Source organism: Akebia trifoliata, chromosome 11 (assembly GCF_017979445.1).
Source record: "Akebia trifoliata isolate Shusen 1 chromosome 11, ASM1797944v1, whole genome shotgun sequence".
In the NCBI taxonomy this organism is placed as follows: domain Eukaryota; kingdom Viridiplantae; phylum Streptophyta; class Magnoliopsida; order Ranunculales; family Lardizabalaceae; genus Akebia; species Akebia trifoliata.
Window position 1 is genome coordinate 31,356,424 of NC_141385.1, and position 22,961 is coordinate 31,379,384.

A 22,961-nucleotide genomic window follows, 5' to 3' on the forward strand; every position below is an offset into this window, starting at 1 on the left:
AAATTAGAAGAAAAAAAATTGGCTTCTTCAGTAATTTGTAAACTCCTGATGACAACCGAGGTGTGCACCCTAAGTTATAAATTTGAGTTTCGATAAACTGATTCAAAATTCACTCGCTTGAGGTGGCATATTCATAGAACCATAGATCTTTTTCTTCGGGATATACAATGAGAAAGATCTATGGTTCTATGCATATGCCACATCAACGAGTGAATTTCGAATCAGTTCATCATTAGTCTCATAAATTTGGTATATATATATATATATATGGGAAATGTTAGAGATCATCCTCACCAAAAATCAGCCTATTCCAAAACTTCTAACCCATGTACGACAAAAATGGTTGGGCAAATGGTTGAGTGCGGAACGGGACCCATATATATATATATATATATATATATATATATATATATAGAGAGAGAGAGAGAGAGAGAGAGAGAGAGAGAGAGAGGATATTACTGAAACAGGCTTATGAATGGAAGCAATGTAGTACTAAGTATGCCCAAATGCTAGACTATGGTGGTCGACCAGAGCAATGCCCAAAGATCAAACGAATTTTTCCAAAAACAAATCTCCAAATGGAGGACCAGCCGATCCCAAAATTTCAAGAACAAAACAGAGTTTTTAGAAGGTTGAGGTTGATGGGTTTTGTGGAACGAATCTGAACACATCATCTGTACAATCCCAAAATTTCCCCTGCATTTTTTCCAAAACTTTCCCAGATTTATCCTAATTCAAATCCAAACTTGGTTTACCATGGTTCAAAAAAGTTTGAATAACATACCCACAACAAAAGCAGCAACTTAATAAACTACCATTTGTAAGTCTCAAAACTGTAATAATAACACAGCCAATGTTTCTCAATTGAGCAACTTGGATGAGACCATAGAACCATTTGGGTGAGAGATCATTCAAAACATGCTGTAACTAAATGGAATCTATACCTAAAAGTAGAAAACAAGTTACCATTATTAATTTGAAGCCCGAAAATGTTCATCTCTTGCTTCCACTTCAACTTGGAGTTCAGTATCATTTGGCAAAAGACAATTTTTTTTTCTACTCAATGCCAAAGGAAGGGTCAATACATAGGTCTTGCTTCCCGACTCTGTGTCTTGCCTTTGCGGTTCCATACGGGAGTAGTCTCAATAAGCTTATGAGGGACAAGACGACTCTCGCGCTTAGTGAGCTTCCGAAAATTGCTGACTTTCAGCCTAGCTATCTTCGCCTCCTCTTCTGGAGTTGTTTCCCTTACGACCACCGTTAGCCTACACTCGGGTCTTACTTTTACCCCAGATTTCCCTTTTGCATGGTATGAAATTCTCTTTTTAAAGTACCCTTTACCTACAAATGCCTCGGCTGTCCAGAGAAAGAATAAAATAAAATAAAAAACACAACTTCTGTTTTAATTTCTGGCATCAAAAGAACAGGAAGGAAAAAAGAAGAGATACCCATATATTTAAAATGAAAATTTTTAATTAGCTAATTACCAATAAGGAGACGGTCAGGATCCAATCCATGATTATGGGTCGCATTGGCACGGGCTGAGTGTATAACCTGCATCAGAAAATATCCATCCAAGTTTTACAAGAATTTTTCATATTCTACTTTAATGATGAAATTGAGGTTACCCCCACCAAGGTTTAGAAGGACCCATTTTAAAAGCATAATGTTGTGCTGTAATTACCATTATGATCAATGTGACGACATTATGCAAAAAGTATGGGAACTTCATGCTATAAATCTGTAATAAGACGTTTTAAGGGTTACACGTTTGCTTGCGAGGAAGTTTTTCTAGAGTTCAAGGGGGTGTTTTCTGAATATTTTCTTTTTAGATGGCATTGGATATGTAGCTCGCCATTTGTTTTCTATTTTTCTTGTAGTAGGCAGGTCTCTCAACCTCCCTATATATATTCAATTTTTTTTTTTTTTTTATAAAAGTCATGTTTAAAAAATGAATTGGAAAGAAGTTAGCTAAGTCGGTGAGATAAGTAAAGTGTTGTTCCCCCCGTCCTAAGGTTCAAACCCCCCTGTACCCAGTTTCACTAGCTAACCACTACCCCTTTATCCATATATATTTATAAAAAATAATAAAATTAAATGTGAAACTGTCATGAACTGTTATAATGACATTACAACAGAGGTTATTTTCAGAACGTGCGTGCATGGTGTGTGTAGAGAAAGAGAAATGGATGAGGATGTGATTCATAGAACTAGTGTTGGGTGGATAAGGTGAGAAATGCCCATGGAGTTTTATGTGATCATGTGACAATCAACTATAAGGAAACTTTTTACAGAACATCAAAAAGACCATCATGGTTTATGGAGCTGAATGTTCAATTGTCAAGATGAAGCCAAATGTTCATATAACTATTGGTAACTCTAGGGAAGACAAATCAGAAATGAGTATATTTTCAAAGAAATTTATGAATAGTTTCAATAGAAAATAAAATAAAAAGAAAATTCATTTATGATGCTTGTGCATGTGTAAAGAAGACCAATGACCTTACTGGTGAGGATGGCATTCTATGGGCAATGGGCATGAGGAATGCGCAAAATGACATGAAATTCAGGTAGAAAAAAAAATGTCGAATGAAGATATCATCCATGGTCAACTTAAAAGGTGAAATAGGATTAGGAATCATTTACTGACCACAATGATTGGAATAATGCCCAGATGATCATAACGGCTAAGGGTTAGCTTAGGTTGTCTTCATCATCATCATCTCCAAGTCAGGGTTCAGGAATAAGTTGGCAAAGGAAAAAATTCGAAAAATACGGTAAAATCGGGAAACAATCAGAAAAAATTGAGCTAGGGTTAGGACCGTGTAATTGTTTCTACTGGGTATTGTTTTCATATTATATAATTAAATACCATGTTAAATTACAATAATAAATTACCAAAAACATGATAATGCCAAGGTTAAAAAAAATGAATAAGACAATTGACTTTTTTTCATTTCGAAAATACATGCAGGCCAACAAGAATATTTCCTTCCAAACTTTGCTAAATCAACAAATAAGCTTGTACATATTGTTTACCTGATAGACAGTCTTTGTAGCTCGCTTGATAGTTACTTGCAGTTGCAAGAGGGCATCTTCAACACGCATTCCACGAACCAATGCAGCCACTAGATTGACCTTCTTGGGACTCTAAAACCACCATATTATAGATAGTCAGAATGATGAATACAGGAAATCAAATATCAAAGTCTTATCCTTGTATATATAATCTATTAACGTGCATGTAGGGATTTAGAACTAACATTTCATTGGTTCTCCATCCGAGATATTGAACCCAATTTCATGAGTGGATGGATGCAGTGCTACATTGAAGAAGATCTCGCTATTTGGGGAGCACTTTAAGATTTTCTAATTCTCGACAGTAGACTGCAACCTATTTGTATACTAAAAAAATACCCCTTTTTTGAAAAAAAAATGTTACCTCACCTATATTTTTTTTTTATTATCAACTTACTGTATAAAAATCAATCACCTTCTAAATATCCAAAAATAATGGTATCATGATATTTTTTTTTTAAAAAAAACTCAGAAATATGGTCTTGTTTCACAAGTTGTAGGCGACTTGTGCTTTGGTTCAAACAATGTTCAAAAGAGGTGGTTTAAACACGAGCACTTCTATGATCTCTGAAGTCACCCATGCAATTTGTCAAAAGAAATTCCAAATGTGTGATATTCCACAAGTCTGTGTTGTTCCCTAGCGGTATGGTATACCCCTCGTGAGAAGATAAAATACCTGTAGGGTGAACAAATCAAGGAAACTGTATTTAACTCCTAACATTTCTAGGATCTCTGAAGTCACCCATGTGATGTGCCAAAAGAAATCCCAAATGCATGATGTTCCAAAATTATCCGTCATTCCCTTGAGCTATGGGAAATGTATCCCTCATGAGAAATAAAACATCTTTGATCAATTCACCTTTGTCTTTGCATAGCTGATGATTATGTTCTACTAGAAAGTCACATGGTTTGCTTTCTCAGCACTCTATGCTTTTAAATAGGAACTGATCATGTTTATCGGGCCAGACAAGCCATACTTACAGGGCAAACAAATGATCGAAAATATTTGAAATTGTGACACACAAAACCAATAAGAATGTGAGGTGGTTAAATACGTAGAGCAAATCAAGGAAATCACCACGACTGCCATATGTAAGTCAACCCAATCTACTACGCACTAACTGTGTAGAAAACTACTCCCTTTTAAAATGGAAAATAAAATTTTCATTGGCCTTGCATGAAATACTCATTTATAAGTACCATGTTTACATGTAAAGAATAAACATAGAGAAATTTCAACAGGCACTCAATGATGGTTATATATATGCACATCCGCTAAATTTGAGTACTAATATATGATCAAATTAATAATTAGTAATCAACATAAAAAAATAATCAAATCTAATTACCTGAAATCATCAAAATATATATACATATATATTGCACAGCAAGATTCATCTCTCAATACTAACAACCAGAGCAACCTGATTGTTTTTGTACAAGCAACACAATAGTTCTAGCAATTTTATCATCCTTACATTCCTTACGATAAAGTCACTTTGAACTTACAGCACACGTTACTGTCTGGATAGAAAGAAAGGTGGACCCAACTGGATTTAGTACCTGTTTGATGCCCTTTAAAATTGCTTGCACTTGTGAAGGTTTAGATACCACAGATTGGCTTTCAGTATTTCCACTGCTTAGTGCCAAAACTGGTGTCAATGGCGAAGGAATCGGCTTTACATCGGAGGATGAATCTGCAAGCAGCTTCCTTGAATTGGAAATTCCCTACAATAAAAAAAATGACAGTACAGAAGAAGCAATTTGAATTTTGAAGTACAAATTTCATATTAGGAGAGCATATTTTGATGAACTCTTGCCAATCATTCTCATGGCCCTGCCCTCGATATAGTACATATAGGCTCCCCAAAGAGTGATCCAAGCTATTTTATGAAAGACCATCAATAGGATACAACATAGCTGAAATAGTACCCACATACACTAATCAAAAGGATCTTAGGGTGCTTAACTGGGGAATTGCAATTCACATGAAGTAACACCACTCCTGTTTGGGTGACAAACTCCCATTTTTAACATAGTTGCAGTTCCTCTCAGAATATATGAGAGTTGTCTATTCCACCCTTCTCAAGTCATTTTCAACTCTGATAAGAGTTGATTCATAAAAAAATTTAAAAAAAGAAGAAGAAAATTTAAGAGTTGGACTCCCATAATTTTCCCCCATCACACCCCTAAACACGCTTCGACCACGACCAAGGAGCTGCGATTTTGTCCTCAGCTAGGACCTGCAGTCAAACTCGTAGTATATATACACATGATGGTTATCTCACAATCACCATTCTGGTGGAGAAGGCAGTGCCAAGGATGATGATGACATGTTTTCGTTTGGATTATTTAATTGGTAGAAATCCCTAATGATCATTGAACTGAAAATCTTAAATAGGTCTCTTCTGTTTTATTGTTCTAAGGGAGTTTCTCAGTAGCTTTTTTTAGTATTAATTTGATCACAGAAGGAGCTTTTTCTGCTGAACTTCTCTTTGTTGATTTCATAGTATATAAGAATATATTATGGGGCATAGACCCATAGCTCAGTTGGTTTGACACATTGCAAAGCAACTTTGAGGTCATGTCAAGTCCAGCTTATCCATCAAAAAAAAAATATCTATTATGTTACTTAACAAAGTATTGTTCTGATTTCTAGAGGAACAAACAATGCATGGTAATACTTTGTGGTAGTTTTTCATGTTGACATTATTGTACTTGGTATCAATTGTGGGATATGATCAAGTCTGCTTTATACTAGTTCACAGAGCTCTTGCTCCATCGCACTTCAAATTGCATCAAAGACTCAAACTTTTGGAGATTATAGCAGAGGGTGTTGGGAGCATTCATATGGTTGTCCTCCCCTGATAGACAACACCTTTGTTATATCAATATGTAGTACTAATGTTTTCAAACGCTAAGGAGTGAGGCACAAGCCTCATGAGCAAGAACTTTTGGAGTATATAATCCAAATTCTGAACTCATCAAAATCAGATTATAATTAAACCACATCCATTGTATCAAACTTCCAATCCACCACATTTTAATCCCTCGAACAAAAACGAAAAAGTGTAGCAACTACTCCAACTAAAGAACATAACATCAATCTAAGACTAGAAATGGGGGAGTAATTTTACCATAGAGAGACAGAAGTAGGGAAGAAACAAGAAAAAAAAAATCAAAGACGTAAAAGAAGAGGCAGAGATTGCTAGAGTTAAAAAAACCATTAGAAACTGTAAAGATTAGGGCCAAATATATATATATATATAGATAGATAGATAGATAGATAGATAGATAGATAGATAGAGATAGAACTTTATAATATAATTACAATTTTCTAATTTTCTATTATAAGATAGACTGTGTAAGCCTTTGCAGAATGTCTCATGGTCTTTATTGGGAGCCTTCTCCTGAAGCGAGTCTCCATGGATACCAAAACCTTTGAAAAAGAAATGGTTTGTAAAATCTCATAGCATTGCTAATGTACCACTCTAAAGAAGCAGGGATATCTTGCTTTTGGAGTTCTGTGTTGATAATTTGTCCTCAACCATAAGATCATTTGACAATCAACAGTTAGTTGTGCATATTTTAAAGTAGAAATATTCTAGCTACGAGGTGGTCAAATTATAGTATGTAGATATAGCCAACAAAATCATCGTGTCTGTGGTATTATCGATCACGTTATCTTTGCTTATCATTGCTCAACTTAACAGAGCAAAGATCCATGTATGCTTTGATAGTCAAATTGATGTTTATAAGCATGGATTTGTTTGGCAGCAACTAAGAGTAATGACCTCCCTCCTATGGCATAGAGATTTTTTATTTTTTCAAGCCAATCATTTTTTCAAAAGTTCTATTTCTTTAATTGATCAATTTTTCAAGAGATTTTTAAGTGCATGTGTGCTATTACAGGTAGATGATAGACTGTAGATGTTTATATAAAAGTTGCTGCTAAGAGAGGGATTGAATGGGTATGCTAAGCTTGCTGTTGGATCAAGTTGGGGTCATGGGTCTGTAGCGTTCATTAGTCTGTGTCAAGATTCTGTAGCGGTAATGAGTTTGTAAACTTCGATTAATAGGATCAAAATTTGCAGATCTCATAATGCCAATTTTGTGGAGTTAGCCATCCAAATGCTAGAATTGTAGTAGTGAGAAATTTCCAATAGGAATTCCGAACTAAAAATATTGTTGGAGTTCGTTTCACCTGCAACTCCAGTTTAAAAACACAGCCTTAACGTTTTTTACCATGTTAACCAACCAACTACTCCAAAAGACCGATCTATTGGAGAGGGGGAGAAGTATGAATATAAGAGGGTCACGGGGATTAACTTGGGTATGACACACCCGAGAGTGGAGAAAAATGTACACTCTAACACTACCCCCTTACCCATAAGGGTGGAAAGGATCGAACCCGTGACCTATACGAGCCTAGTGCTTTGATACAATGTTAACCAACCAACTACTCCAAAAGACCGATCTATTGGAGAGGGGAAGAACTATGAATATAAGAGGATAATGGGGCTTAACTGAGGGTTTGACACACCCGAGAGTGGAGAAAAATGTACACTCAACATACCAAATGTTAACTTGGGGGGAGAGACTCAAGTTGCATGTGAGCGTGGTGGTGAGCATAGGGGTGGGGGTGTAGGTGGGCAGATGTGTACATAGTGCATTGTGCAGCAAGTTTGATATTTTCCTGAGCCACTAAAAAGTGGCCCATCGATTGGAGATATAGGACAGTGACTAAATAGATCACATGCTCAGTATCCCAAAGAAGGGGTGCAATAAGGATGATGAACCTCAGGTAATCACATAATTTTTTTAAGAAAAACAATAATGCAACATATTTTCAAAAATGGAATTTCAATAACTGAAATGATCTCACATACTTGAAGGAAGAGATAAACAACTACTTGGGATTTTGGTCGCAAAGCGAAGATGTATGGTGAATTCATGTACTTTTTTTTTTGATCAGTTGGTGAATTCATATACTTGATTTTAGGTAGGTAGTGTATACTAAATGTTTGTGCCTGCTTCCCACAAGCATGTTGAGCAAAGTTCACTTTTTTATAGGCAAAATAAAACATGCCAGTGATAACAAGAAAAAAAATTTGATTTCACTTGCATGGGAAAATGAACTTTATTGCCAAACACACGTATAGAGTAGAAATAAATATGCCCAAATTCATAAGCAACTCAACATACGGAGGGGACAAGTGAGCATTACCAACTGTTGCAAATACTGATGAAAAGGCTGGAGAATCCTTGTGCAAGGAGAATCCAGTGATCTGTATAGAAAAGAAGATTGACCTGCAATAGGAATCCGTGTTACACAACCACCAGATTGGAGAATCTTAAGATGCACGAAAAGATGTATGACCGAATAGAGAAAATAACAACAGTGCTTTCCAAGTCAATGGCGTGAAATTGAAGATGGGAAATATGTGAAGAAACAGAGGTATTACAGAAAGATTCCTCGATAACAAGTTAACAACCTTACAACTTCTCATTTCACCTTTAACCGTTATGAAAGGGGGCAGGATGGAATGAAAAAAAAGGGTCCATGCTTGTGAGCCATGTACAATACAACACTTTTAAGGATTTCTATGTGCCGGAAATGCATTTTTCAGTCTTGACACAACCTAAGCCACATCCTGACAAGGGTGGTGTCACCCTTCATTTCAAGTTTCTGCAAAAATATGACTTCTGAAGGAGTAATTAGTTTATTCCATCCTCAATACATTAATTTATTAAGTCGCTAGACACAATTATAGTTGTTTGATGTTATAAATTTATACACATTTACTAAGTTTGTAAATAGCTCCATTCTGCACATTTTCCTGATAAGCAAAAAAAAGAACCAATATTCATCAAAAAGGGGTTAAACCACCTTAATGGTACAACAGATGTCCAGTGAGACTAAGGGAATCTTCCTTTTACTTGTCATATTTTATCCTTATTTCCATCGTCTAAAATACTGACTTTAAAATATTAAAAAATTATTATAATACATGTACTGATTGGTGCTTTGGACTTCTCAAAGGAGCCATGTCAAACACTTCAGGTATGTGCAGTTGTACCAGACTTCTCTGTGTCAAAACACTTTGTATATGTGTCAGACAATGAAGCATGAGTCCTTTTATTGTTATGTAGCTTGTGAGAAAATGGAATCTCAATACCGTCCAAAATTTTCAGTCGGGTGTGTGTGTGTGTGTGTGTGAGAGAGAGAGAGAGAGGAACTTCTTTCACCTATTGAAGAAGATGAATTTATATGAGCACTGGAAAAGTTGATTGATGCACTATAATTTTTCTCCACCCTTTTGCCAGCATGACGAAGTATGGACTGTAAACTTCTCTGCCAGCCCACCATGATTAAAGAAGCTAAACCAGGCTTTCAGTTAACAATCTTCAAAAAGAAAATGCATCCATCTATGAAAAGGAAAACAATACAAATAGTTTAGGGGATATATAACAAAGAAAATGCCCAAGATCAGTGTCTAAACACCACAATTATCAATATGTGGAAGTCACAACCTACTAGTTTACCAAACAACCTCAGAGAATGCTAATGAGAAGGGGGAGGGGGGGTGGATATTCTACTCTTTTTATTACAACCTACCACTAGCATAAACCACCGTGTATCTTCCATTTTTTTCAGGGAAAACAGAAGTGATTCCCTAAGCTGAATCAAGAGAACTAAAATACCAGAACTGACATTGTAATGGCCAGCACCCTTTTTGACAAGTGCATTCATAAAGAAGGGGAAGGAACAAGACAAAATGCATTAGGATTTTTTACCATTTGCAGAAATATTCTTATAAAAAAATTCTTATCAAAACAATTATTTGCATAAATGAATTATATATCTCAGGTTCGGCAGCCAATGTTAGAGAGCCCAAATTTGTTCTATATGGGTTGAAAGTTTCGGAATGGACTGGTTTTTTGTGAGGATGTTCTCTATGGTAAGGAGATTGTCTTCACAAAAAATCAGTCCATTCTAAAACTTCTAACCCCATCAAAAGTGGTTTACAAATTCGTGCATGTTATAAAATCCAACGGCATCTGACAGTGTTGTAAGAAACATTGAAGAAATGGTCGGCATCAAGACAGTGTGGTAAAAAACGTTTTATAAAAACAGTGTCCCCCATTCCTGACACATAAACACACTTGTAGGGTTTGACCTACCACAAACCTCAATCCTTAATCATTTCTCCTTTCTTTTAACCCTTATCCAATCTCGACCAAAATATTGTAATTTACAAATTGGCATTTTACATTTCAATACCCAATTGGGATTTTGGAAACCTTTTTCCCATTGTCACCCAAATCCTTAATCAAATTTCAAATCCTAAATCAGATCCCCTAACCACCCCTTTTTTTCCTTTTCTTCCTCAGGATCAACATTTCATGGTGAGATCGTTGTATCATGCAAGGCGTTTCATGTATTTAGAATTGTCTACTTAATGGATATAAAAACATAAAAACTCTAGTAATTTACCTTTGAATTCAGTAGTTATCTAGGGCTTCCACAATTCTTTTTGACTCAATGGGGGAAACCCAACTATTCAAGCACCCCCAAATTGAAAATACCCTATTCAATCGCATTCTACCTACTTCTGCTAACATAGTTTTGATTTAGATCGAGAGATCAATGTAATACGATTGACCAACATTGTTGAGCAGACCAAACACTCGAATTGAAATGAGAAAAGATACCTCTTCAGATTTCCCGTGACGACAGCTATCTATTCCTTGATCGATGGCTAGGGTTTCACCAAAGGTTTCGCAACGATAACAAGAGTTGAGTTCAACAAGAATAAAAAGAATTTGTATAAACCAGAACCAAACTAAAGAGCAAAAATATGAACCAAACCAAACTGATTTCCTTGGTTCGGTTTGGTTTGGCCCGATCCAATGTGCTCCTCTATTGTAAATCTGAACTAGTTTTTTTTATTATAATTATTTTCATTTTCTTCAACTTCAATATTTCAATATTGAATAATTCTTCTCAAAATACCCAAAATACATATATCATAGTTTCAAAACAAACACTTAAATCTAAATTTTTAGAATTTTAATTTATTCGTTCTTTATTATTTTTATAAATTGTTGAAAAAAATACATCTAAATATTCAAAATTAATAATATATCATTCTCCATTCATCATTCACAATAAAATTTGTCAGAAATAATCTCAATCATCGTTGAAAAATCGAATTATATGAAGAAGATAAAAAAAAATGGTAGTTTAGATATTTCAAAAATATTACAAAGTGTGATGAGGTTCAAGACTATTAAGAAAAGAATAGTTTACTAAATGGACCATTAAGATACCGCCTAAAACTTATGAACTATTTAGAAAGAAGTCCATCCCTCCACTAGAGTCTTTTAAATAATTTTACCTCTCCCCTCCTTTATGAGATTTGATTTTCTTCATCCAAACTAACAGTGTTGGGATACACTTGATAAAGGCACAATGTACATTTAGAAATGGATATAAAGGCTCGCTAGAAAATACTTCCCCCCAAAATAAGTTAAATTGGGCTTCTAAAATTTGCTCTTGCGGGGGAGCAAGAAAGTATCATCAAAATACTAGCCCAATTATTGTTATGCTAGGATTTAAAATGGGTCGGGTTCGGGCCATAAATGAGTATGTTCATATCTGAATCTAGAGCCATTTTGTTTTTGCTAAACCCATATCTAGATCCGAATTGATCGAGTTACTTGATTCAAGTTGTCGAGTCAGATAATTTCAGACCGTTTAATATTATTTTACTATAATTCTTTTCTTATTGCTATACTAGTCTATTTTACCATGGTAATTCTTTTATTTTATAAGAATTCATGTAATATTAAAGTAGCAAGAGAACAATATTTTGAAAAATATAAAAATATAATTTTCAAACCAATCATCATTCGGATTTAGGTAGATGCAATGATGGATCCCTATCTGACCTAGATTCCACTCTAGTCTAGAGACATCAACTCATATTTGACAGATTTTTTCAGATGTATTCCAAGGAACCTGTTAAATTCGAATTAGAACCAATCGGATTTCGGATAAAATCCAACCCATATCCTCGAAACTCTACTTCTTCTTGAAAAGGAGGGATAAAATGGCAAAAGTGGAAAGATTCGGAGTGAAAAGAAGAGAAAGAGAAGTTTACATTCCAACTTCTCCCTTGATCATTTTCAAAAATTCGATAGAGAGAGAGATAATATTGGCACGCCAACTTTTGTTACGTACACCCAAGTAAAACACAGGTACATTTGTTTTCAAAAACCCTAGAGGTTTGGGATGAAGGAGCCGAACATAGGAGATGTGAGGTATTTCTCTCAGTATCTCTTTCATTCTTTTGGTTTATTAATGAGCACATCTCCATCTGGAACAACTTCCTTAGAACATCTTCATTTCTTTCCATATGTTCTTCTACATTTCCCTGGTTCAGGTTCTGTGTTGTTTCTATGATCAACAAAGCCTAAACACTTGTTACTCGGAAGTGAAATCAAATGAACAAGCAAAGACCCATCCCATCTCAAATTTGTTAAAAAAAATGAAAATCAAATAAATAAACAAAAACCCATCTCAAATCTGTTCAAAACCATGTTATAAATTAGTAACAATTGCTCATCCCCCTCCCCCCCAATTCTTCATTCATTCTCTGAGTTTTTTTTTTTTTTTAAATAAAAAAATAATCTCATCGTCACTAAACCTGCTTGAAGCTTAATTTTTGTTCTCTAAATCTTAATTTGTTTCTCTGAATCATAACGATCCATTTGAACTCTGGTGGATCTTATTGTTATTGTTGTTGAGTTTTTTATTTTTTATTTTTTTTATATAAGATATATTACCCAAAAGTCGAAAAGAGGACCTCCGACACACAAAAGGAAACAAGAAAAACAAACCAAACCAAACCACATACAATACAAATGACACCCAAACTACAATATTGTCGTCTCTTAATGCAAACAATCTTCTAATTGAAAAGAAAATCCTAAAAATTGTACCCTTTAGAATACTTGAAGTTCTTGTACCATAGAAACCTAGAATGCTTGTACATTTCAAATCTCAGATTCACTTAAAATGGTTCATTTAGCTCATTTAAAGGAGTGATTAATAATTAAATTAAAAATTTTGTGGGTTCTCCCTGGTAATGTTTCTCAATGATGAGTTGTTGTTGAATTGGGGAAGGGGGTATTATTCATCTAATCATAATTCAATAATTAATTCAACATTGTTGATGTTTGAAAGTTTGCTTCTCTCATCTACAATTTTCATATTTAAATCGGCATAGTTCCCATCAATTAGTTATTAGGCATAGAATCCTAGTATTTTCCCCTTCTTATGATTTTTTCAGTGATGAGCTGTTGAATTTATCCAATCACAAGTTAGCAATTCAATGAGTAAAGAGCTTATATGTGTTCAATGGGTGTCTTGTAATTGGGCTAAATTCATTCAAAATAGGTATATATATATATATATATATATATATAAATTTTAAAATTTTATTTTCAAATATATGGGTATGATATTTGGTTGGAAGATGAATATTTATTATGTTTTCTATATCATTGTATAGGTAGAACTTTGTTTTGTTTGAACTATGAAAGATATAAAATCATCTGATTAAAAACAGTTGCTCTTCTCTTCTCTTATGAATGCTAACCAAATAGGAGAAACTTAAATTATTCTTAAAAATTGACCAAAAAAAAAATGCCTAACTAGGGCATTAGAAAGGAGAGAGACTCAAAAGAGTTGACAAAATAAAGAAAATATTAGACTAGGGGCATTTTGGGAAGTTGAGCCTTATACATTTTCTTTGTAAACCATGTCCTAAGCCCACCCATTAAGTCTTCTTGAATGCTAATTGATTCAGTTAAGATCTAAAGAACCAAGAGGTTATTGTGTTAAGTATCCGAGAACATTAGGAAGAAAGAAACCCACTAAGTTGAAAATCTAAAAGGACGACTTAGACAAAAGTTAAGGCATAACAAAAAAAAATGAGAGTCTACTAGGTTGAAAACTTGAAAAGGCGACCTAGCCAAAAATCAAAGGCACCCTAAAAAAGAGAGAAACAAAGTCCGCTAGATTGAAAACCTGAAAAAGCAATCTAGACAAAAATTAGGGAACCAAAAGAAGGAAAAGGAAAGATCCCACCGGGAAGAAAAATTCAGAAGAAAAACTTACATAGAAATTGAAAAATATAGAAAATCGTTCAAGTCAAAGCATTCATTTTTCAGTTGAGAGCTCACATTTGACAATGACAATGTTGAAGTTGAAGAAACTCATAAGCCTTTTGAACATTGCAAGACGTTTAAGAGTGTCCGCTAATGGAAGATGCAGAATCATTGATAACTTTGAAGAGAAAAATCTTCTATTCTAATATTTATCAATATTCTTTAAGTCCAGCTCAAGCATTTTTCAAAAGAAAAATGATTAAATTCCTTATTGCACATATGATAATCTTAAGAGTCTTAAAAATTTAAAAGAATGTCGATTCTTCAATCTATCATTTATCAAAGTCCATAGTTTCTCGTTTATATTTTCTAAGAGCAATCTAGCCCATCAATTTCGTAGTAAAGTTTCAATTAAAACCAACCTTGAAACTAGAGGCATTTTTGAAAGTCATTGTGATTCCAAAATTTCGTTCTTAATCACATGATAAAAATGAAAATCTTACTCGAAAATTTAAAAGTTCGACGAATCCCAATGATGAATCCAGATGCATGATAAGCCAATAAAGGCCCAATCACCAAATCTTTAAACTCGATAATATCAAGTTTTTAATCCAAGCCCGAGAAGTGTGGCTCCATTAATCCAAGCCCAAGAAGCGTGGCTCTATTGAGTTCGAGTCCGAGAAATGCGACTCTAACTTTGTTTGAATCGTAGAATGAATTAATAGGATTTTTTAAGTTCCTACAAATCTCAGCCCCAAGAAATGTGGCCCCAATAGATTCTGGTCTGAGAAACGAGACTCCAATTTTAACTGGATTTTTTAAGTTCCTACCAACCGTAGTCCAAGAAATGAGACTCCAACTTTGATAGGATTTTTTAAATTCCTGCAAACCCCAGCCCAAGACGCGTGGCTCTAATAAGTTTGAGTCCGAGAAACAAGACTCTAACTTGAATAAAAAATTTTAAGTTCCTACAAATTTTATCCCGAGAAGCGTGGCTCTGATAAGTCTGAGTCCGAGAAACAAGACTCCAACCTTAACAGGATTTGTTAAGTTCTTGTAAACCTTATCCTGAGTCTGAGAAACGAGACTCCAACCTTAATAGGATTTTTTAAAATTCTTGTAAACCTTATCCCGAGTCCGAGAAATAGAACTCCAACTTGAATAAGATTTTTAAGTTCCTATGAACCTTAGCTCGAGAAACGTGGCTCCAATAAGCTCGAGTCGATAAGCGGGACTCAAATTTTTTTGAACTTTGAAAAAGAATTTCGATAGGATTTAATGAAGTTTCTATATCACTTGATCCTGATAATGTTGTGATTCTAATTATATCTTTGTTCAGACTTGCCATAATTCAATATCATATGATTGTTTTCATTGCATATGTGCATTTCAATTTGAATCATCATCGTCAGCGAGAGAAGATCTCTAGGACCTGACATTTGTTGTAATCGAGGAGGGTTTAATCTCAATGATCCGATAGACTACTTCGTAAGTATCACACTATTACACACACGTGTACTTTTGCATGAGTCAAGGAGAATTTTTCAAAATTCGATGATTTGACATTTTTAGTTTGGGGAGAACTTACCTTTAAAGATCTGGACACTCGGACGAAATCCACTTGACTTGGCGATCCGTCACTCAATTGTTGTGGATTCCTAATGATTAGCCAAAGAATTCAAAAGCTTGTGAGAAGCCTCCTTCCAATCTCCTTTATCTTCTAATTTTATTTTCTTCTTTCTCTTGGTCACGTGGCATAGAATTATGCACGCTTAGGATCGCTACACCATACACCTAACTTAGCAAACACGTACGCTTAAGTTTGCTACACATTTGAATAACTTAGAGACCTCGTTACGCTAGGAAAACATAATCTAGAGACTTAGAAATAATCACATTGGGATCGAAAGAAATTTCACACCAAAATTCATCAAATTGGACAAAATTTGATAAAATGACGAAAATAACCCTCATAAATTTCAGACTTTTGAAAAGTCTCAAAAGTACCTCTATTTCATTTAGAATGGGATTTCGAGTCTAACGAGCCTCAAATCAATGAAATCAGAGAGATTTATGAAAAAAATCAAAAAATGACCCAAACGCCCCTTGATGTCCAACTTGAACATAGAGACCTTGACTCTTAGGAAAATTGAAATAAAACAATCAACTTAAAAAATTTTAAATTAGAATAAAAATTAAAATTCAAATGATCAACTTAAAAAATTTAAATCAATATCCAATCCAAAATTTAATCAACCCATCAACATTTAAATCCAATCGATCAACCAATCAAAAATAAAATCGACCAATCAACATTCAAATTAAACTTCGATCAACCAATCAAATTGAAATTAAAACTTGATCAAGCAATCAAATTGAAATTAAATCCAATCGACTAATTAACATTGAAATTAAAATCCAATCGATCAATCAAATTGAATTTAAAATTCAATCGACCAATCAATATTCAAATCAAAACATAATCAACTAATCGAATTGAAATCTTAATTTAATCAACTAATCAAAATCAAAAAGTGAAACACAATTAACCTATCAAATTAAAATCAAACCAAAATTAAAAATTAAAAAATAATCAATCAATCATAATTAAAAATAAAAATTAATCAATAATGATCCACCAACGTGCCACGGGTTGTGAAGCATGGGATCATGATCCCTTTCCTTCTAAACTCAAAAAGAAAGAGATTCTCTTTTTGGTTCGGTCAAAGAAGAAATAAATTAAAAAAAAAAAAATTGGAAAAAAGAAAAAGGGAAAATGATGTACAAAAGAAAGAAAGTGAAATAATAGAAAAACAAAAGTGGCAACTAAATACTTTATAAAGAGTACCAATGTTCTCTTGTGAGGGAGATGGCTGACATTCTTTAAAAAGGGAAAAAAATCGGACGTTTTTTGGATAGCAACAAGGAGAAGGGTACAAGCAAAAAAGATCAAGAAAAAAGAATCATTCTTACCTCACTATTCTCCTCCATCTTCTTCTTCGTACCACCATTGACAACATCCCCATTTCAGTCCAAAACCAGCCCCTTTTTTTACCATTAAAATAGTCCAAGACCAGCCCCAAACACCCTCCATTAACAGCACTATCAGCCCCAAACACCCTCCATTAACAATCCCAAATGCCCCATTTACCTTTAGTTTCAACACTTACAAACAGCCCCAAACACCCTCCAATAGCAGCCCCCATTAACAGCCCCAAACGCCCCATTTACCTTTTGTTTCAGCACCTACAAACAACCATCCTAACCTTTCATTAGTAGCCCCTACAACATCTCCACTTACCTTTGGTTTTAGCAACTTTTACAACTATCCCAAATTACATCCATTCATCTTCTCCCTTACCTTTCTCATCACAGCTATTGTCCATATTTTTCACCATCTTCACCATCCTTAACCCATAAGGTAGCAAGTGGTTAGAAGACCCATAAAAGCAATCGAAAACTCTGAAGGGATCATCACAGCAACCATCTTTCTAATACTTTCTCTTGCGTCCTTCCAAGTTGTGATAATGATGACTGCTTGATTGTTGGTCACCACAAATAAGGTGAGTTGAAGGTCCTTAATATTATTCTTTTGAGATCTAATAAACTTTCTTTACATGCAGATTTTCGACTTTTGATGACCACGATCTCATATGGGTCTATGATCGATGATTGACCAATCTGTCCTCTAATGGAATTTGTGATTTGATGTAGCAACATATATATTGTATTTGTTATGTGGATGATTAAAATTTTGTAATGGGATCACAAATGACTTTGAGGAAGAGATTGGTAGATTGATGATCTAAGTGGGTAAGGTTAATTGAGGAAGCGTTAATAATGGTCTATCCATTGCACAAGATGGACCGTTGATTGCCCAAATCATTGTAGATCATCATTGTAATGATGATGTAGATTTTTTTTACCCAAATCGAATGTGCTAACACTTCTTTTGTAGGATTATGGTTCATGAGTGAATCGATTCGGTTCATGGTGGTGTGTATTAAGTGCAATTGAGATTCTTTAAAAGGGAAATCCGTGAGTTAAGTCATTGATTTTTGTGGTCATAGGAAGCATAAAATCGATTTTTTTAATAATGTGGGTATGAGTCAACTCACTGAGTTTTGTGCGCATGGGGGTTTAAAATCGAACTTTTTTAATAAATTGCATACGCAAGTCGACTCACTGATTTTTTTGTACATGAAAATTCAAAATTGGATTTTTTAATAAAATGGACACGCGAGTCGACTCACTAATTTTTGTGTACATAAGAAATTTAAAATCCATTTTCTCAATAAAATAAGTACGAGTTGACTCACTGATTTATGTATATATGGAAATTAACTCATCAATCAATTTATTAACGTTTGCAACGTCTCCCTTTTTTAAAAAATTTTGCATATATGTGTGAATGGTTGATTTACTCATTGGCCCCATGTCCCTATTGTTTTAATGTGAAATCTTACACATGTGGGCTGTTGATGCGTCAACTTATTGATCTATCATGTGTTCATGATTGGAAAATTTTCATATTCACAATTCCCATTTTTGTGAGATTTACTTTTGGTACGTTCTAATTTTGGAACTTTATAATTTTTTAATTTGGAAAATTTTATAATCATAATTTTCTACTTCGGAAAATTCATATATGCCAATTTCTAATTTGAAAATTCACCATGTTCATGATTTTCTAATTTGGATAATTTCGTAGTCCTGATTTAGAAATCTCATAAAGTGCCAATTTAGAAGTTCCAATTCATAATTTTCTAATTTAGAAAATTTTCATAAATTTCTATTTTAATTAATTGGAAAAATATTTACAGATACGGATTTGTGATTGAAATATCTTGTTACGTGAGCTTTGACGTATGAGTTAGAATTAAGGTTTTTTCAAATATTTTTATTTTTGTGCGAAATTTGAGAAATCATGTAATATTTGTCATAAGATTTGTTTAGCACATTCAATATAGTTTGATGATAATGAGACCCTAGTTAGACTTTAATCTTTACCTATTGACCGTAGGATAATTTGGATCGTAGTAAAGACCAATCATCTCGATCGGGCGGGTTTGGTGCCTAACACCTTTTGAAATTCGTAATCTAACCCCTTACCCATTTCTCTTACTCGTGGACCGACCTATTCCATTTTGGAGTTATCTATGGTTCCTAGACCTAAACTAGGTGGCGACTCCTTATTCCCTAAAAATCCCCAATTTACCAATCAAACCCTTACTCTCTATTTAGTGGAAGACGGGTCAAGGCGATTTCATGTATGACTATAAATTTCGAGGAATAAATTTTTATTAAGGAGGAAGAATGTAATACCCCATATTTGTTAACACATATCTCAAGGAACTTCACAAACTGATCTATAGGAAAATTTATTTCGATTTGGAATTTGATAAAAACAATCAGACCATTAGAATCACATTGAAAAATTAATTAGAATCGACTGCAAGTTTGAAAAAATAGGAGCACAAGACATTTTAGCTCTTAACATAAATTATTAATGATCGTTACATCTTTTTAACATTATAAATACTTAACCCACAAAAATTTTATTGAATTTTCTGCACGTTTAGGACGTTTTCTCCTTCTTAATAAAATCTTAGAGAAAACCTTAGTTTCCTTCCACTTTTCGATTGATTTCTGTCGACTTAGAGACCTCGTTAAGATCTATAATAAGATAAGAAATTGTCTGTCGCATTAAGAGCTACGAACGGGTATGTAAAGTTAGGACTTTTTTTGCATTGCAGAGTGTAGGATTCGAACCAAGTCGAGTTCTGCTTTTCTTAGGGATTGATTGACTTGAAACTATAAGAATTCTCTAAACCTTTCAAGTAGTTTAGATTATTTTTCTTGCATCTAGACTTTTATTGTAAAAAATTTTGATATGGAATAATCCTATTGGATGACATCTTTTCACATGGATCAAAGTTTGTAAAAAGTGATTTTGGCTCTTTTTTTTAAATAATTTGTAAATCCCACATTGCTTTTTGAAAATTTTGGAAGGATATTTGAAACCTATATATAAAAACTTCTTGTTGACCTTTCTTCATTTCAATGACTTTCTCCTTGAGAGCTCCAAATGACTTTTAACTAAGAGACTTTGGGTAGCTCCAAATTGGTCCAAAGGGTGCGAAATGGGCCCATGAGGTGCCTAACGAGTTTTCAAATTTGAATAGGTGTTGAGTGGTTCTAATGGGTTTCGTACTTATTGAGTTCCTTTGTCTATTTTCGAATGAATGTGACTTTTAAAATTATTTTCTATATATAGAAATCCATTTTATCAAGAAAATTTAATCATCTATATTTTTAACTTTCTTATTAATAAACTTATTTTTTTCTATTTTCTAAAAAAAGGTTGTGTGACAAATTATCTAAAAATTAGTGCAAATTTTGAGGAAATCTACAGTTATGGTAAAAACTGGGCTCTGTTGTATCTTAAAGACAAGTTCGCCAGCAATCCATCTGTATTTTCGTGTTCAACTGGAGTGAGGGCGTCTATTGTCTCTAAAACAACATAGATTACTACGTGCCTCAATGCAATCTTCATCCCTTTCTATTAATTTTATTTCAACATAAAGGACTAGAGGTTAATAGTTATTTACTTTGAGAACAACAACTGGTAGAAAACTTACATTTATAGATTTGATAAGTGTGAAAATGACCTCCTTGGAGTTGTTAATAACTTCTATTACGTGACTTAGACGTATCTGTCTACTTTTTTACGAATAATTGGGGTTCCTTTTGTGTTTTCAAGCTTTTGATATGCCCTCTTGTACTTGTTCTACTCCAGAGAACACTATCGACAAAGAACTTAAATGTCCTTGCCTTCAACTTCTAGTCAAAAAAACTTTTATTTTTCTCTGCAATCTCTAGGGTATAATTTTTGAAATTTTGGCATACCCCATTGTACTTGTTTTACTCTACAGTAGGGTTACCATACAGTTCGTGGTATGGTTCGCTCTAAGTTTGTGAATTGCAATGAAACACATGAACTCCCTTTTATTTTAAATTTTTTTACATCCCCCTCCTCAAGTTAGATTATATTTGAGATATCCCCAAAAATTTCAAATTGGTAGCAAGCCGCTTTAACCTTGGTCTTTATTAATAGACCAATGAAAATTGACCAAATACCCTCATTTTCAACATATAAATGATTTTTTTAAAAAATATTTTCTTCCCAAAATTTGTCATCTTCAATTTCTTTTTCATCTTACTCATCACTTCAATCTTCAAATACCCTCACCTCTGTCTACCCCTACAAACTAGTTCATTCATAGGTGGCGAACCGCAAATCCAAATTTGAATTAAGCAAACCAAAGAACTAGGTAACATAGCTCTAGAGGACTAACGACTAAGAATGTAAAATGTATACTCGTTTTTAGTCTAACTTTGCTTTATGGACCAATAAAAACCTATCTCAATGCCCTTTTGACTTAGGTCTTTTATTGTTTATTAATGAAAATGACCTAAATGCCCTTTTTTAAATCTCTAACAAAAAAAAAACTCTTGAATTTCTCTCCAAAATTAGTCATCTTGAAGCACTTCATCCTCAATTCCTTACATAGTTGACCATAGCTGGCTCCTCCCCCATCCCCACCCAAAAGAAAACTTATGCTCCTACCTTTGATCTCATCAATTTGAAAACATGGGGTGTGTGAAATATTCCCCAAGACATTGAAGAGCATGTCTAAATCACCCTTAAATTATTCACTTATATTTATTACTATAATGAGAGAAGGTGGAGTAGAAGTAGTTCGACACCAAAATTTGGATTTCAAAAAAGTCCCCACCCTAACATTTAAACTTAATATGATCAGGGTCATTCTGGTAGAAACAAAGAAAATTGCAATCATATGTCACAAAAAATTTCGTTTGTGAGTACAAATATATCCATGTAACTATATAATCTTCAAACCACCCTTTAATTAATATTTTAAATTACTAATGAGCCCTTCATATACAATGCCTTTGCAAATGCCACCTTCTAGTTGAAGGATAATCTATGATACAACGTTCACATGATCAAAATCAAGATGATTACACATGTTTCTTTGAAGAATTTGGAGGAATGCATGTTTCTTTAGGAGTCTGGGATTTAGGGTTTAAAATTTAGGCCTGAATTCAATAGGATAAAGTTTTTAATGACGTTAAATGGGCTGGGCTTGGGATTTATTTTTGGAGGCCAACTAGATTGGATTTTTCTGGACCCTATTAATATATACCCAGTCTATTATTTCTATCTCGGACCGGACTTGGCAGCTAAGATGAGGAAACTTATACTATTGCTGGACAAAGTTAATATTATTTTTAAATATTTTTTAACTATAAACTATCAATATTTTCAGGATTTTATAATAATAATTAATGAAGTTATCTAATAAAAAAAAAGATTCACGAGTGTCACGTGCGTACCATTTGAACTTTAACCTAATTGTGTAATATCCGTGTACACACGTGAGAGCAGGGTTTGTAAAGGGAGAATGAATCATGAAGCGATTGCATGTTATGTTATCAAGGGAGTTAGGTTACAACCAGACTCCTTTGCATGCCATGTGTTAAGATCAGTGGCCTATCATTATCAACAAACAGTGAATCCAAATTATGAGATTCAAACACTCTTACTTCGTTAAACAATACAAATAAGGAACAATGATTAAGTGACCTCAACGTTTACATCGATTCTCACTTTGCTAACA

At 33.9% G+C, this 22,961-nt stretch overlaps 1 protein-coding gene across 2 annotated transcripts; it reads right to left on the reverse strand.

Moving 5' to 3' along the window:
• Nucleotides 1-795: 795 nt before the first annotated feature.
• LOC147391277 (uncharacterized) lies at nucleotides 796-10,945 on the reverse strand. 2 transcript variants are annotated; one of them, XM_086458418.1, is made up of 7 exons: nucleotides 10,795-10,945; nucleotides 9,328-9,507; nucleotides 8,306-8,388; nucleotides 4,642-4,806; nucleotides 3,040-3,150; nucleotides 1,488-1,554; nucleotides 796-1,356 (listed from the first exon to the last, which is right to left on the reverse strand). In XM_086458418.1, the coding sequence occupies exons 2-7, from the start codon at nucleotides 9,446-9,448 to the stop codon at nucleotides 1,079-1,081; spliced, it is 825 nt and encodes a 274-aa protein (XP_086314544.1). In that variant the 5' UTR covers nucleotides 9,449-9,507; nucleotides 10,795-10,945; the 3' UTR covers nucleotides 796-1,078. The 2 variants fall into 2 exon arrangements, with proteins under 2 accessions (XP_086314544.1, XP_086314545.1); XM_086458419.1 differs by lacking the exon at nucleotides 10,795-10,945 and adding an exon at nucleotides 10,577-10,728.
• Nucleotides 10,946-22,961: the final 12,016 nt, after the last annotated feature.

What these genes read in the sequence shown, in the direction of transcription:
- LOC147391277 (XM_086458418.1), bottom strand. Translation starts at nt 9,448, where the DNA reads ATGGTGGGCTGGCAGAGAAGTTTACAGTCCATACTTCGTCATGCTGGC. An exon ending in AAATTCATCTTCTTCAATAG is followed by an intron (nt 8,389 to 9,327) that starts GTGAAAGAAGTT and finishes TTCCTATTGCAG; the next exon opens with GTCAATCTTCTTTTCTATAC. An exon ending in TCCTGACCGTCTCCTTATTG is followed by an intron (nt 1,357 to 1,487) that starts GTAATTAGCTAA and finishes TTCTCTGGACAG; the next exon opens with CCGAGGCATTTGTAGGTAAA.